The sequence below is a fragment of the Falco punctatus genome (genome assembly GCF_963210335.1).
Source record: "Falco punctatus genome assembly, chromosome: 7".
In the NCBI taxonomy this organism is placed as follows: Eukaryota; Metazoa; Chordata; class Aves; order Falconiformes; family Falconidae; genus Falco; species Falco punctatus.
Window position 1 is genome coordinate 45,720,102 of NC_137587.1, and position 17,645 is coordinate 45,737,746.

At 53.6% G+C, this 17,645-nt stretch overlaps 1 protein-coding gene across 1 annotated transcript in view; it reads right to left on the reverse strand.

The window, feature by feature from the left end:
- Window positions 1–13,557, reverse strand: part of KIF26A (kinesin family member 26A) — a 103,875-nt gene extending 90,318 nt beyond the window's left edge. Inside the window, exons 1-2 of the mRNA XM_080397065.1 lie at window positions 11,767–13,557; window positions 11,416–11,655 (exon numbers count right to left, since the gene is read on the reverse strand). Coding sequence (XP_080253191.1) covers window positions 11,416–11,655; window positions 11,767–11,820 — 294 coding nt within the window. The 5' untranslated portion in view covers window positions 11,821–13,557. The remainder of the gene's footprint in view (window positions 1–11,415; window positions 11,656–11,766) is intronic.
- Window positions 13,558–17,645: the final 4,088 nt, after the last annotated feature.

A 17,645-nucleotide genomic window follows, 5' to 3' on the forward strand; every position in this document is an offset into this window, starting at 1 on the left:
AAAAGAACCACAACGCAAACTGTTATGAAATGAAAATCCAGCGCCATATGTAACTGGAGACAGAAGCAGAGACACGTACAGCCAGGTTCAGGCTGACTGCAAACACTCTTCTCCAAACCCTGCCACCGCTCCCCAGAAGGCTGCTGCCAAAGCCATCACTACTTTCCGCTGCCAAACAGCTCCCAGGGACTCAGTACAGCCATGAGCTGAGGCCAGGGCATTGCTACTTGTGATCAACGGGCAAATGCTGACCACAACATCCACCCTTCCATGCAAACATCAGAGGAACTCATTCACGGTCTGCGTTTCACAAGTACAACCTGCCAGGCTGAGAAACTCTCTCCATCACGCGGGTATTTTTTAATCATGTAGCTCTTTGTGGAGGTCTCAGATTTTAAACTTGAATAACAAGTAACATCACCAGAGGTCAGTCAAGCAGCAGTAAGACTGCACAAGGTGGCAGGTTAAAGCATCTCACATTTATAAAAGTGTAAGTATGAAATTCAGAAAGGGCCCCCAGGGATCCCAATGCAAGACATGAACGTGTAATTAAAAACCATAAATCCATCAAATGAAAAATATGTAAACTTAATACATTAACTCATATATTTTTCTTTCTCAACCACATTTGTCTTACTCTACACTCCTTTGGAGCCTACAAATAAAAAATTAACAATATCAGAAGAAATATTTCTTAATATGTGGAATGCAAATATCAATAATAAATTATTTTTACTTTATTCTTACAGGTAATTGCTGAAGACATTCTCTCAGCAGACTGCTGAGACTCTGTGCATATTATAAATTACTTCAACTGTATCTCCTCTTTACAAAACCCACAAAAGGACAATATGTTACAGTGTTTCCCTGCCACTCAATCTTCCACACAAAATTACCCTTGTGAGAGCTTGTTGGAGGAATGTCAAATGTATTTGCCTTTCTTTGCAACAAAATCTTCAGAGGGAGACAGCAAAATATCTCACTTCTGTGTTCACAGTTACACAAGCTACACTAACACCTGAACATTTTAACTGGATATTCTGGGTTTAACTTTATATTTAATTACAAGCTACAGGCAAAATAGTTACAGGCCAAATCCTGGCCCATGTTTCACCCACGGCATAGTTTTTAAGACAGCTTAGCTCGGCAGCACCTGTGGTTCATATTAAGGCTACGGCACCTCTCCTCAAAGGGGTATCTCGGAGGCAAACCCTCCCTTCCACCCTCTGCTCACCAGCCAGAGCAGCAGCACCAGCATCACCCAGAAATGACGGTGGCAAAGTCACTTGTGCCTCACCTCCAACCTTCAAAGGCCAAATTTTGTAAAGCAAATTTGTTTCTCTTCACTAATGACCGTTTCCTTGGGGCCAGTGGGCCCAGTGCCAGGCAGCGGGACGGGAACACCTCTCCTGCTCATGCGCACCCAGCACCAGGGCAGCACGGGGGGATTACCCGAGATTCAGCTCCATTCCCCTCTGGTGCTGGAGCACTCGTTCTCACAAGTGGAGCTGCCAGGGACTGGCTCGTGCAGCTCTCTCCCTACCCTTCCTTCGATCATTTAGACATCAAGCTTCACCTGCTGAACAGAGGCCAGATCTGTCCAACTTTTGCTATTTACTGCAGCTGAAAATCCCTTACTTGTATGAAATAGGCCATGTAGGATGCTCCCAGTCTGGGCTGGTGACTGGTCATCCAGGCCTGGCAGCAACCTTGGCTTCTGCAGCCACTTCCACACCCACATCTACCAAGCATGCAACTGAAGCACAGGGTACATTTATAAGGTTTGCCCCTTGGCCATTTGACCCTCCTGAGAACTGTGCCATTGGTCACCTCATCCTGGCTGCAGCTGGGCAGTAGATACAAGCAGTTGCTTTTACACTCCATAGCAGACAAACTGGCATTAAAGAGAGGGTCTGTCACAACACCGGCATGTTTTGTCCAGGGGCACTCAAAGAGGACCCAACAGCTACCAAGGGAAGAGCTGAAGGCTTCCACCACTCCACACCAAACAGTATGGAGATCCTCTACAGATGACTCAAAAAGTAGTAAAGTAACTGAAACAGGGATGGACAGATTTGTACAAGCCCACTTGCTCATCATCGTATTTCTGACAGCTGTTAAGACTGACACATCCCAAAGAGTTCCCAGAGGCACCCTGTGGTCTGGGGAAGGCAACAGTTCCTGCTGCCCTAATTCAGGATGGGGATTCGATATGTGCCACCAGCCCAGCTTAGTGCCACTGATCTCAGCCACCTCAGCAGGCTCACCCCCTCCAAAACACTCAGCAGCACCACTCTGCCAAGGGCCACATGATGGCCCTGGGCATAGCTGCCACTTCTGAACTACCAGGAGCCACATGAGATGCAAAAAGCAGCAGGCAACCACTGCAGGAGAGCTACATGCAAGGTGTAGGAAACCACTGTACTCCGATCCACGAGAACAGCGGCAATGCCAGGAGTAAATACATGCTACAACATACAACACAGTAGAACAACACAAGGCACCAGAAAGAGTACAGAACTAACTGAGTACATCTAACTTCCCAAACGGCTTAAAACACAAAACAAAACGCTGCCCATTTACAGTATAACCAGCACTGATCAATATATACACACAGACAGCGACACTAACCATGCTGTAACAAATTGCATGTTGTGGTGAAACAGGAAACACATTTTCACGTAATCTTTTGAATGCTGTGAGAACTAGGACTAACGCTTCCCTTTCACAGCTAAATCTGAAAGCTGGTCAATGCCCAGCCGAGCCAGAAGTATCACATTTCAGCTCTGGACAGAAGGCTTCCCACCCCATCCACCGAGCAGTGTAAAATCCCTCAGCAACGTTAGGGGAAGATTTGCTAAGAGCTAAATGAAAATTGATCATTTTTCCACAGCCGTCTGGCATTCCAATCAATTCTGCACAGGTATTGACGTATGGTAATACTGGCCCGGCCCCAGCCGAAACTCAGAGCCGCCTGCCAAACTCCAGGAAACTGATCAAAGACTGATTTTAAAGCCTGACTCAAAAGAAGGGTAATTGTACGCACGTAAGCCTTTTTTTGTGAGCAAGTGCCGAGATTTCGCTGATTCACTGTACCTTAGGGTGATGCATACAACAGTCAGACTCCTGGTGATAAAACGAACATGCAACAGTGGCATTGTGCTGCCTAAAACAGGGAGATAGATTCATACCAGTTAAAGGTTCTTTCTCCAATACAAAAACATCTTCCAGCTACACCTTAAAACCTCACACAGCTTCAAGGCAAAGAAGTCAGTCCGAAGAACTATACACCAAAAGTTTACAGTCACTTTAACTTACCCTAGAGAAGAATACGTTACTCTTGCAAAGTGTCACATACCCACCACGCCTCTTTCTTGGAGTAGCTGTTTGAAGCTTTACTCTTGGGTTCCTCTACAAAATTTTCCTTTTTTTCCATTTAAGAATAAAACATGAAAAACCAATAAGTAACACACTTTGGCATAAACTTCTACAGCAGTATGAGGGACTGAAGCCACTGAAGAGCTCCCAATTTACAAGGCCACACCATATTTCCACAAGGCAGCTTTCAAGTTTTATCACAGGGAGACGTGGTGCAGATAAACCCCTTTCAGATAGCATCGGCATAGCGCTAGTCCATGCTACCCGAGCAGATCCGATACCTGCTACTTAATCAAGCTCCCCTTCACCTGGACATACACCACAGCACTTTTCAGTCCCCTTCCACAGCTTCGCCACTCCCCTCCTGGTGAACTGGCAGATTTTTAGGACTATCTGTTACTATCTTCACCATTAATCTAAGTCCTTGGCTTTGCTTGCTGCTTTGCTGTTGCAGAGACCCCAGTGGCAGAACCTCCTCCCCGACACCCAACCTAAAAGTTCAGTTGCAGGTCACAGAGTCAGTTGTTTTCTGTGTCCCTGTGTTATACATTCTTCCTTATTATGCATGTTACAGGAGCAGATAGGTCTATTAAGAAGAGACAGTGATGCTCGATGTCATAGAGATGGTCCCCACCACACACACACAAAAAAAAAAAAATATGTAAAAAAATGAAGTTTTTAGTAAAAAGGGACAGAAGATGGAAGCATTTTCTCTCTGCTGGACAAAGGAGAAATTAAACACACTGATATGATGCAGTTTGCCCAAATTCACAAAGTCAGTGACAGATCTAGGGATTTAATTCACGTCTTACATTCCTGCAGTGGGATGCAATTCCTCCTGTTAATAAAGGCAGCAGGAGGCATGGTTCTCCTGAAAGGAAGGCGCAAGTTTCCCCCCATAAGACACTCATCTGAAGAATTATACAAAATTAGTAGACACTTCCAAAAGAAGTCAGCCTGTTCCTGATCACAAACACAACCAGCAACAGACAAGACTTCCTCCTTCCTAAAGATACTTTCCATTTGGGGATATACTGGACACAAATACAAAATCTATTCCAGTGCTGCGGGTCTGAAGTCAGAGAAGAGAGAAACAAATCCAGGCAAATTACAGTCCATATATTTCCAGTAAATAAAAAAGAAAAAAGAAAAAAGAAAAAAAAAAGAAAGAAAAGGCCATACAATACTCCCAGATGGGCAGCTGCCTGCCATACCCAGTGTGAACAACATCCAAATAGATCTAGTTCCTGAAGGTAATTCCATTTTGAGAAAGGCAACAGCTCTGTCACGGAAAAATCTTCTATCAGATGAGCACATATTTCCAGATAGAGTCTCCTCCTCTAGCCAGGGTGAAGCAAAATCTCCGCTCACTTTTCACAACAAAATGTTTATCTGTCAGCTGAAAACCCAGGGACTAACTGGCTGTTCGCTGCTTTGGCATCCTCACTGTGGGAAGGATTCAGACCCACAGAGTACAGTCACAGTGGGGTACCCCAGCAGCAGGAGACCCATGCAGCAACCGTGTACATGGTGGGTGATCCTGCTCCTGGGAAAGAAAAATCTCTTTTTCTTTCAATACAAAAAAAAGGTGGTTTCAGCCATCCCTGCTCCAACACCCTGCAGTGCTGGGTCCACAGAAGCAGCCACTATCTGCTACTGTGGGCTGGGGAAGAGGAGGATGACTGCTGCCTCCTACAACCTCACTGTTAAGAAGTCAGAGGTTGTGATCACTGTAGGTGGAAACTCTTGGCAAAAACAATAAAGCAGCTACTACATATTTCAACAGGTTCAAAGTAACCTCAGATGTTAGGAGCAGATGCTCTTTTCCACCCCCTGGGACTTTGAAATGGTTTATGTGTTTCCTCCCTTTTCCCTAATAGGGCAGGGTGCTGAAGGAATTAGCTGGAGAAAGAGCCAGAGCAATACTAATTATCCTCAGCTACCCAGGAGACCGCAGTACCTTCAGCTAATTGTGCAATCCCTGCTCCCCCCACCTCAGATCCCCCAGTTAGAAGGTCTCTTGCCTCCGGCATCTGAACTGCAAGATAATCCCACTCACCTGTATTTTAAAAGGGCATGCTTGAAAATCCTAAATTTCTAAAGCAAACTCATTACAATTAGTTTCTGCTGCGTATCATATAGCATGGGGACTACCGCGCTGACTGAAACAAGGGAACTGCTCATGTCAACACATTTGACACGTTGTTGTCACTAACCCCGTTATTAGACTGCACACGTACCTGAAATCCACATCTGAGCTCATAGCCTGGAGCACTCCACAGCCAAGTCTCTGCAAGAGTCTCTCTCACAAAATTAAATATTAAATGTGCATCTCAAGAAAATGCCCCGTAGTTTTGTATTTATTAACTAAGACATGACTTTTCCACTTAGGCCTTTTTGAAATGTGAAATATAAAACATTTTCAGGCGCATTAAGTGCTTGTGAAGAGCCCTGAAAACTGGATTCCTCTAGAGAGCAATCTGTAAAAGACACAGTTTTCCCACTCCATTCGCCTTATCCACATCAACCTAGTTGCAGAAAGGCCTCCCATGAAAAGAAAAACAGCCCCTCAGGAGCAGAGGATCCCAAACTTACCCAAGACACAGCAGCCTTATCACCAGGACTCTCAAATTCCAGGTGACCGTGCCACTCAGTAGAAGAGGCTGACACACGAAGAGAAAACTATGGGCATGGGAAGGGGAAGAAAAATTCCACAAAAAGTCAGGGCTTGCTTCTAAAAGCTTAGACCTATCCCACACGCATCCCAAATGCTGCAAGAAGCCCCCCATGTTCTCTGAACCCCAGCTCTTTCAAGGAAGCATGATGCTGCAGGCCAGTGCTGGGGACACAGAGCCCTCTCCCAGGCTCCTGAACAGTGTGGAGACAGGTACTGGCAGCCAGGGATCACACAAGCTCGCCTTGCTGATAGTCCTCCTGATACCATGCCATCAGAGTAGCCAAGGTGGGACTAACAAAGCATCCCTTGGCCCTCATGCAACCAGACCACAGTCCTCAATCCCACGCTTGCCCTGTTGGCCTGGATTTCCAAAGCAGTAAGAAGTCCTGCACTGACCTTCTTTCCATCCTCCTTGCTGCCAGTGCTCCTTATCAGCTTTTGAACCTGCCAAATGATCTGAAGCTGAGGTAGAAAGCTCAGAGCAAGTTCCTGCAACTTCCACAGACTGGCTGTGAGAGAAGCTGGCTAGGACCCACCCGTTCCTGTTCAGCAGAAGCCAGATACCTAAAGCACCAGCTTACTGTCAGCCAAAGAGTATGTGTGCAGCTGCAGAGGTGCTGCCTCTTACTGAGTCACCAGGGACACGCCGGGAACAGCTGGGACTAATGCAGAGGGATGGAGACAGCAAAGGAGGTGATCAAAGCATCCATGCTACTAAACAATCTTCCTTAGTTCTGCTCCTCATGGGAACACGTGGTGGGTATTCAGCACACAGTACAAACCCACAGGAAAGAGCATGCCCTCCCCAAAACTTTGTTCTTTGCATCACCTGAAGGGGAGGTGATCAGCAGCACGTACGGGTGTACCAAGAGACCATCACTTGGATCAGAAGTGGGTGTGGTGGGAGGTCAGTCCAGCAGCATTGCACAGCTGAGACGTGTCAGCGCAAACTGTATCTAAAGCCACTGCTATCCTCCCCTTTTTTTCTGGAGAAGCTGGGCTTCCTCCAACTCTAGCTAGTGTAACACAGAGTCCTGCCAAGGACACAGCGGGCTAGGACTTGCTTAGTTCCCTCAAATGATTCATGGCTCATTAGCAACCAAAGGCAAGACCTGTCCTGGTCACCAAGACTCCTTGCAGACCAGGGCTGCCAGTGTGCCTCTTTACACCCAACCACAGCTCACCCACTCAACTGGGAATACAGTTTTTTTAGGTACCAGAGGAAAAGCATCATCCACCCCACCAGCAATAAAGAGCCCACATGCGCTCCCTTGTCCTTCAGGCTCCCTGGGAGCTGTTCAGCGGTGTGCCTCATGTAACACAGCGCAAGTAATGCAACAAGGGGGGGGGTGTATGTGGAAATGGGGATGAAAAGAAGCTCTTAAACACTTGGACAGCCAGAACTTGGGTGAACTCAAGCTACAATACAATACACGTGTTCCTGCCCCACTTAACGCTGCCTCTGACAGCCACCCGCACTGGCAGCGGGTACAATACAAACTGCTCAGATTGGGGGGGCAGGGATGAGGGAGATGGGGGCAAGTGAAATGGGGTGTCTGAATCACTGGGCTGGGAGAGACACAATCCTCAAAACCAACCACTTCCAGAGTGAACTTCCTCTGGTCTCGGCCTCCATTAAGTACTGATAAAAAAAATCCTTTTATTCCAGTGCAAGTGGGTACAATTCTCACTTTTCTATAACCAAAATATTTATACCAGTATAAAACCCTTCTTTGGATGTAGCTGTACCAGTGTGCACGTTTCTCATAGCAAGACAGCTTTCTTCCTCTGCTCACAGGGGATTAGCTAAAACCATTTTACAGTAGCCGTAAAATGCCTGCCTGCACTGGAGGGAGCGCAGAGTTCACTTGCGGCGAAGCAGCTGCAGGAGCATGTCTCTCACGTTGGACAGTCCCTGCCTGTCCCTTTCCTTCCTTTTGGAGACATACACCTCTTTAAATGACAGCACGTTTGGGTTTATCAAACAGGGGCATCACACAAATTAATTAATTAGCATTTGTGAAGCACTGTGAAGATTTTAGGTGCTAAGTATTATTATTACTAATTCAATCTACATCCCCATTCAGTCCTCAGCCTCTCCTGTGAAACTGCCAACAGTGATGCCAATTAGCAGTAATTGTTGTGGTGGTTTTGTGACAAGGCTATTTGCCAGCTGGGAGTGAGACACAGACCACCAACTCATTTCCCGTGGATTGCCCCACAGCTGCCAACAGCAACAACTTCCAGGCACAACAACCTGCTCTCCACTCCAGCCAGAACCCCGGTGGCTGGAGATCCTGTATCCCATTACCGGCTCCCCAGGGACCCAGCCTGCAAGGCACATACAAAACTTTTAATTAGGGATAAACCAAGGCACCTTTCTTTTTTTCCTTCCTGCACTAGTTCGGTATGTGACCCAGCCGCTGATGCTGCAATACCAAAATGCTAATCTGGAATAATTTCAGATTAAGCTTTTGCTCGTTTCCATCTATGCTTGATGGAAATCGCATTTTGATTCACACACAGGCCTCACCGTGGTGGCAAGCTGTAAAGGCAGCAGCAGTTAGAAGAAGGGAATTGACAGCGCAGGGTGCAGTAAATACTTGGGAGAACTGTTAAAAGAGTTTTAACATAAGCAAAGAGGTGTATCTTTTTATCAGCTGTCCACAGAGATTTGGAGGGCTTTAAAGAGACACAAACAACTAACAGTATTCTGTAATCAATGCACATCATCTGAGCACCGAAACTTTAAATTTATTATATATTTTAAATATGTCTAATTGAAAGGACAGCAACACATAAACTGTATGAATCATAGCCCTCTCAAGCAATTAGATTTGTTATCCCCACAGACTCCAAACAGTACCTTGGCTTTTTATTCTAATGTGAATTCAATCCCCTGTCAGCTGTCCCACGCATGAGAACACACCTCCTCTCTTTCATCAGGAAAGATATCAACAGCAGGAAACTAGCCCTTCTTTCATCTCAGAGGCACCCACCCACCTTTCCAAAGGGTTTTCAACCAGGTGTGGAAATCTTTCTGAATCTGCGCTGAAAGATCCCTTAATTATTATGGCAAAGGAGGTAAATCCTTTGAGAGCAGCATGCTCCAAGCAGTAGCCTTCTGGTGTTTACTCACCCAGTACTTGCTTAGTTTGACAGTGCATTAGAAAAGCTTGTAAGAAACTCTTTGGACTTTTATTGCATGGGCATGAAACTCTTACGGAGAGGAGCTGCTTTTCCAGATGTCTTGTTATATGATTAAACAAGAAAGGAGGGGGGGAAGCAGCAAGCTGCCTTTCTGGCACAAACGTAACATTACACAGTGCTCAACCTGCCAGCTTATTGCATCAGATTCCCACTGCAAGGCCAATTCACAGCAGCTGAGTAGCTGAACCCCTGCCTGTTATCTCCCGCTAACCTACTTCACGCTCAGAAGTCAGTAAGTAGGGCTGTTCATTGCATCTTCCTTCCTGAGGAGCTGCTCACTACACCAGGATTACTGAGGGTCTGAGCCTGCAATTAGGCTAGAGTTCTCGTAAGCATTAGCAAATGTTTAAAAAAAAATAATAATTAAAATCTAACGCTACCACATGCTACTCAGTAAGTAAACTCCAGGTATCTGTTACTCAGCAATCAGGTCTGTTGAGGTTCTGACACTGTGATGACTACTATTTTATTACGTTCCTAGGCATGCTTTGAAACCCTGCAGAAAAGGGGGATTAATTTACCCATCATCGAGTGCTTATCAAGGATGTCCCCAGGGACTTGCAGGAAGGAGACCACACAAACAGGCCTTTGCTCACAGGTCTCCTCACCTGAACACCTGGCCAAGGCCCCCGACTCTCCTGCGCTGGCAGCTTGCTTTTCCCATGACAGTGATCCGCTCCCAGATCGGACACTATTCTTTGGGGCAGAGGCGCACCCCAGCAGTGGGAACAGGGGTTCATGTGCTCCTCGCTCCAGCAATCCCACGCGCCTCACCAGGGGAAACCAAACTTCTTCCCACCATTTGCAGCAATCCAGAAACAAAAGGTCCTGCAGTCCCGAATTCAATGAGATAAGATACGTGACCTTTTACACCGCAGAAATCAGAGCCCACACCAAACCCAGCAAGTCAACAGAGAGACTCCTGTGGATTTCAAAGGCCTTTGGATCTGGCCTGAAAATGCAAACCTTGCCACACATTCGGACACTGCTCCACAATGCACTTCCAAACAAAACTATATTTAGATTCAATGGGAATTCTGTAGATCATACAGGAACTCTTTGAATGAAAATGAAGGTCAGTAGGGTTTGGCTTCCTCTTCAGACCCTCCCCCCCATTCTTGCAAACATCCCGATAAGCATTGTTTAGAAAACAATATGTTACTTCCAAATGTTATCAAAGACCCAACACACGTTTTGTGTGCCCTGAAACACAATCTCAGGGTCTTCTGTTACATTTTGTCCCGTCAGCTAATCCTCGGGATCTCTCCAGGTGTCTAGGCAAGCCTCTGCATCAAGACTGTATTTTTTTCCACCCATACCACCTTTCAAAAGTTTTGTTTCATGCACTTTGACTAAAAGAAAAGGGACAAGAGGAATAAAGACATCTAAGATACAAGGAGACACACACGGGAAGGAAAAACTGTGCATACAACTACAGTACATGCAAATAAAGCTGCACACGTGTTAAAGAAAACCTCCGGCGTCCCCACGCTCTTCCTCCATTCACTCCCAGAGATGAAGGGCCACCGTGAAGTCCCAGCTGGAGGAAAATGGCACGGCCCCGGCTTGCCCGAGGGCCACCGGGGCCAGGAAGGCACCGGGGGGGCGCAGCCCAGCACCCAGGGGGGCACAGCCTCCTCCAGCGCCGCAAACACGAGCGGGTGACTTTCAGCGGCGTTTCACGGGCTCCTCGGGAGAAGAAGCCGAGCCGCTGCCACCGGCAGATTCCCGCAGGAAGGGCGAGGGCAAAGCCCCGCAGCAGCCCCGCGCCCGCAGCCCCGGAGCGGGGCGGCCGGCGGCGGCCCCGGGGGGCGGCGCGGGGGCTCGGCCGGCGCTGGGGGCGGCTAGGGCTCGGCCGGGGGCCGTCCCGCACGGAGCCGCGCCGCTCTCGCCCGCTCCTCCTGGAAACTCGCGATTATTTTGCGTTAAACGTTTCTGGCAGCCGGTGGCTGCAGCGGAGGGTGCGCGTCCAGCCGCGCAGTTTCGCTTTTTGATAAAGCCCGGGAGGGGAAACCCTTGAAGTCAGGCAGAACCCTCCGGGCTGGAAGCGCCGGTTCGCCGTCACGCCCCCGTCCCAGACCGCGGGGACGCGCCCCGGCCCCGCGCCCCCTCCCCGTCCGGCGGGCCCGGCGCGGTGCGGGCGCACTTACCGGCGGGGCGTTGGGCGGGCAGCCGCCGGCCAGCCGTGCCGCCTGCCTCCTCAGCTCGGCCAGCTGGGCCTGGCAGCTCCGGCACCAGCCCCCGGCCGCCGCCCGCTCCAGCGGCCGCGGCTCGGCCCCCGCGGCGGCCCCCGCTCCCTCGGGCGGCGGGCGGCTGGCGCAGCGCTCCTCCTGGGCGGCGGGCGGCCTCCTCCGCGGGGAGAGCTCCCGCGCCGCGCTCCCCTCCGCCACCTGCGGAGAGAGCAGAGCTCAGCGGGCAACGCCGCTCCCACCCCCGCGGGGGCAACTAGTTAAAAAAAAAAAAAGGGGGGGGGGGGGAGGGTGGAGTGCGGGACAACTTACCCCCGGCGCCCGGGGCTCCGCTCCCAGCCCCCTCCTGCCGGCGGCCGCGATCATGACAGCGGGGGACGCGCCCCTGCCCCGCGCCCCGCTCCGCTAGTGCGGCCGCAGCGGAGCCCGGCGGCGCTGCCGGCCCGCGGTGCCCATGGCGGGGCGGGGGTCGGGGGTGCCCGCAGTGATCTCGCCAGTCCCCGCCGCCCGGGCTGCCGCGCTAGGTGATGCTGCCTCCCATGCTGAGGAGGGAGTGAAGTTTGGGTTGGGAGAGGGAGGCGGAGTGAGCTCCCCACGGCGGCACGGGGAAGGACCGGGAGCACGTCGGCAAAAAAAGCTGGAAAAGTGCTCGGAGGGCAGGGGAGGAGGGACTGGGCGGGGGCGGGGGGGTGGGGTGAGCGGGGCGGGGGAGCCGCAGCCGGGGCGGGCTGGGGTTTGGGTTTAGGTTTGGGGTTGCGGGAGGGTGACAGATTCTATTTCGTAGTGACCCCGCAGGACAGTCCCAAAGTGGCGTGGCTACAGCGCGGAGGCTCCCGCAGCTGCCTCCTTCACACTCCCAAGACCCAAGAAAGGGCCGGGCCGGGGGTGCCGGGTGGGCTGCGCAGCGCGGGGGCGGGAAAGCCGCGCAGGCGGCAGCTGCTGCCGCTTGCGCGGAGCGGGCGCTCTGGGCGCGGAGCAGCTGCAAACGGGGCCCGGGGGCCCGGCAGGGAACCGCTACCGCCGCCCCGTCCCCGCGGCTGGCACTGTCCTGCGCGGGGCTGGGTACGATGCCCCCCCACACCTCCGCGGGCAGATGCGCGGTGCCGCGGGGCACAGCCCCCCCTACCCCACCCCCGGGGCCGAATCCCCAGCCCAGGCGGGCGCAATGGGATGTTTCCTACATGTGAAAATTGACCTGACAGATGGAGAAATTAACGTTCACGGCTAATTGTCTACTTGGCTGCCGCTCCGGCTCGTATATTTAGCACTTTTCTTTTTAGTTGATTGGGGGTCCAACCCAATCGTGTCCCCCCCCCAGAGAGAGGAATATACGCCACTGCCCATCATCACCCCCCGGCTGCCCGGCCCCGTTGCCCCCGCAGCGGGCGGCAGTGGGCAGGGGCCGGGGCGGGACGTGCCCGAGCCCCGCGGCGAGCAGCCCGGCCGCCGCCGCCGTCCCTGTGACCAGAGCGCCACCTGCCGGCGCCGGTGCGGGGCTGCAGGCGGGACCCCCGGTCCCACCCGGGACGGAGACGGAGCCGGAGCCGGCACCCCGCGGGGGGAGAAGGGGTCCGCGCCGGGGGGCGGCGGCGGTGGGTTCCCCCCGGCGGTGCCGAACGCGGCTCCTTGACTCTTTCCCCGCCACCGCGCGGGTGGACGCTCGTGGCACTGAACCTGGGTGGGGTCTGCGGGGATGTGAGCAGCGCCGAGCACAAAGAGTTGGAAAAAACACATTGGAGGGGGGGTGCACCCCCAAGAGGCGCCTTCCCCGGGCCGCTTAAACTTTCCTGGCTCTTCCGAGCACGTGTCTGGGGCGCCCCTCAAATGGGTGCGTGTCCCGGGCGAGTGCGGGGGCCACGGGCGCCCCCGCACCGCGGGCAGGGCCCCTGGGTGCGCGGCGGCCGCTGCCACCCGCCCGCTCGGGCCGCCCACCGGGGGCCCCAGAAAAGTTGGGGTGGGGATGTGGGGAGCCGGAGGGCAGCGCGGGCTGGTGGCTGGGGGCGGCCTGGTGCCCCTCTCGGGGGCGGGCGGGGACGCGGGGCTGGCACAGGGGCACGCACCCGGGCGCTGCGCCCCGGCTCCCCGCTCTCGCCTGCTCTGGGCTCTGCGGGTCTCCAGGAATTTGCTCCGAAATTTCCTAGTACTGAATAACGGCTGCGAAACCCCACCGTGCTCCAGCTCCCAGGCTGGACGGGGCGGGGGGCGGGGGGGTGCAGGGTCTGCTCCCCGCCCGGCGCTGGGGCTGCTGGGCTGAACCACCTCCTCTTCTTATCTTCTTATTAAGTAAAAAAAAACCTCCTGGAAACACCGGGGCTCCGCACCCCGTTCCCCGTTTGAAGCCGGGGGCACACGGGGGGGGGGGGGGGAGGGGGGGGGCGGAGGGCAGCGGGCCGGGCAGCGCGGTCCCCCCGCGCCCCTCCGCGCCGCTCCGCGGGGCCGCCAGGACTGTTCGTGGTGCTGAAACCGCCCGGCGCGGCGCCGCCGAGTTTGCCCCGCCAAGTTTGCCACCCCCTTCCCGTGGGACCCGGGCACAAACACACACACCCCGACCACCTCCCCCGGCCCCCAAGACCCCGGGAGCGGGGCAAGGTCCCCCTACCTTGGCTTTCCTCCGCAGGAGGTGGCTGGTGAAGCCGAAGATGATCTCCGAGTCCAAGCACAAGGCTCCGATCTCCAGGAGGCTGGGGTTTTTCCTCGTGGCGTTGGAGGCATCGGGCGATTTTTGAAAAGCCATAGTTTGGGTTTGGAAATATCCGGCTCCCTAAGCGGAGGCGATGTATTTGTATACACACACACACGCGCGCGCACAGGGGAAAAAAAAAAAAAAAAAAAAAAAAAAAAAAAAAAAGAGGATAAAATAGCAAACACCTCCCACCCGTTAAAAAAGAAAGGGGGGAAATAAAAAAAAAAAGGGGGAAAAAAAGCCAGACGCGGGTGAGTTACTCCGTCATCTGGCAGGATGCGCGCTGCCGGGGTGAGGTAGCCAGCAGCCGGGCAGAGCCACCAGCTCCCTGCCTGTCTCTGCCGCTCTCCGCCGCTCTCCCCCCGCTGTACCCCCCCAGCGCACTTCGCCTGGCGAGCGGGTGCGGGTGCGGGCCCGGCTCAGCGCCCCGCCGGCGCCGCAGCCGGGGCCGCCGCTGCGCTGGGTGCGCGGGGCCGGCAGCGCCCAGCTCCCCCGCCGCCGGCCATCAGCTCGCCGAGCGAGGGGGCTCCCACCGCCCGCTGGCCAGGAGCCCGCACTGCGAGCCTCCTGCCTCCCCCCATCCACTGCTGGGTGGGTTTAGCGGCTGGGTTGGTGGGTTTTTTTCCCTCCTCCTTCTCCTCCTCCTCTGGGGTGAATGCAAGGAGGGAAAAGCTGCCAGTGAAGTGGGTTTAGGAGGGGAAAAAGACACACACACAAAAAAAAAAAAAAGAAAAAAAAAAGGAAACAGAAAAAAAGGGAAGGGAGGAAAAAAGAAAGGGAAAGCCTGAGGGAGCAGAAGTGAAGCACTTTCCGGAAGGGGTCCGGCCTTTCACTCCCCTGAAAAGCTTCCCCCTCGGGTTTTTTCCCCCTGCTGAATTCTGTTCACCGTGGGTGAGGACGGCGGGGAGGGAGCGAGCTCCTCCCCATCGAGGGGCCGAGAACAGGTCCCCGACGGGCGCCCCGGGGAGGGGGCAGCCCTCCCTGCAGGCCGCCTCCGCGGCCGCCCCGCTCCGCGCCACACCGCCGCCCCCACGGACGCGTGTCCCCACGCGTGTCCTGGCCCGGGACACAGCTCTTGGATCGGGGGGCTCCGCCGAGGCGCGGCCCGTCCCGTCGGGGCGGGGTGGATCGGGCTCCCCGGCAAAGCCGGGGGGGCTCTGGGCAGAGCACTAATCCCTTCCCGCGCACTGTCCCGCGGAACAACCAATTCACCCGCCCAGCAAAGCACGATCCCGCCCCGCAGCGCCCGCAGTGACGGTTCAGCAACCGGCCGCACCCCCCCCCACCCCGGATAGCGGGCACCGCAGGGGCGGCCCCGCTCCCCCCGCCCGCACCGCGCCGGGCAGGGCTGGGCTGGGGTCCTGCCTGCAGCCTGGCCTCGGCCGGGGGGCGCATGTCGGGGGCGGGGGGAGAATGGGAGCGGGGAGGGGTGTGGGAAAAGAGGGATGTGGGAAGGGAAGGGAAGGGAAGGGAAGGGAAGGGAAGGGAAGGGAAGGGAAGGGAAGGGAAGGGAAGGGAAGGGAAGGGAAGGGAAGGGAAGGGAAGGGAAGGGAAGGGAAGGGAAGGGAAGGGAAGGGAAGGGAAGGGAAGGGAAGGGAAGGGAAGGGAAGGGAAGGGAAGGGAAGGGAAGGGTCTTGTCTCTATGGCCGCAAAAGGACACAACAGCTTATCTTTATTCTGATTTTACGAAGTCTTCTGTTCTGGGCTTCCAGCTAATGGTGAGCCTCTGTGTTAGATGAGGGACATGCGTTAATGGGTGGCTCTATATGATGGAGGTGGAATACAGGTGTCAGAAGCAGGCACAGGAGGGTTGCTGTGAGGAAGGAGAGGAGGATGGGAAGGGTGTGATGCTTAAAGCAAAAGTTCAAGGATTTGTTTGGCTCCTTATTGCATCCCTTCTTGATGTAGACATCTCAACTAGAGATGTGCCAATGGTCAGCTGGTCCCTGAACCCACCTGGGAATGGAGTCTGCAGGGACCCAACCCCTGTGCCACCTTGCACAGACTCATCCTCTCTCTCACACACACACACACTCACCCCTCAACACCCTACCTCGCTGTGCACCACTGTACATACAAAGTCTTCTACCACCCTCCCCTGCACAGGTGGGACGTTTCCCTGCCCCAGAAGATTCCCATGCTTGGAAGATGCCACACTACCAAAGGGGTGGGAAGAAGAGTGTGAAAGGGTGGGCACAAGGAAAAGCAATTCAAGCAAAACGGTGGTATGGACATCAACTGTCCAGGTAAAGGGTGCCCCACACAGCCCCAAAGCCCAGGTGCTCAACATGAGGTAGAACAGTGCCCATCACCAGAGTGCAAAACATCAAATGTCATTTCCCATGCACTGAAGAAAGAGGCTTGGAAGCATTCAAGGGCAGAGACAGATATGGCCAGGCCAGGGAGGCTTGTTGCCCACTTTGGGGAAGGCCTGAGGCATCTGTCCCCATCCTCCACATCTTCAGCCCAATCCAAGTTTAAGCACTCACACCGTGCTGGTCTGGCCCCAAGGAAAGCTTAGCTTTTCCCTGTCCCCAGACCACCTCCAGCCCACCAGATTTCCCTTCCCCACCACAGTTTGCCCCTCTTCCACAGCTCTTGGCAAGGACCCTAGGAAGGGCTGGGTCTAAAATAGGCCCTGCATGTCAGGCAGCGAGGGTCCCTGTGCAACTCCAGCCTCACCCCTAATTCTGGAGAGTCTCGCTTCAATCACCCCTATTAAAGCAAATATCTCCCCACCCCACTGCCCTCAGGTGTCTTGCCGATAAACAAGATGAAGGGAAAGTTATTAGCTTTTATTCACGGTGTCTAAACTAAAGTAAAACATCAGCGGGGTGACTGTACATAATAATAGACTAGATAAAGTCCATTTTTCTTGGGCCCTCTGAAAGCGATCCCCGAGCATTAAAATGGGTCTCTTAATAAATATCTTATCTCCCTGCCACAGAGCCCTGGCTGCAGATAACCAGACAGCCATTACTGTACCTCTGAAATAACCCCATTTCCATCAGGGCCACTTCAAACAGGCTCCTCTTTAAAGACACCCCCCCTCCTCCCCGAGGAGAGGTGTGGGAAGGCTTGAACCTCCCTGGGTAGGGGGGAACCGGCAAGGGGGAGAGGATTTTATCCAAGTCTCCAGGCAGGTTAGGGGAGGACTGCATTGCAATGCATTCCCTTCCATTAGCAACCATGGAGCAAGGTGTTCTCTCCACGAGCCAAAAGCCTAAATCCACCCCCACTGTGCCCTGCGTTGGGGTGAGCAGTGCTGGGCTCCCACAGTTCTGCTCTCAGGAGCCAGCTCTGCCAGCAGAGAGAAAGTTGGGCAGGGGAACAGGGACACAGCAAGTAGCTGCCATCTCCTTGAGGGAAAAGGCCTTCCCAGTGTGCACAACCCAGGCTTCAAGGTGGTGCTGTACAGGTTGCACTGGACTCCTTTATTAATACACCATACAGGTGATAGCGGATTTATTAAGTATATTGCTGTGATTTCACATTTAATTTACTAAGA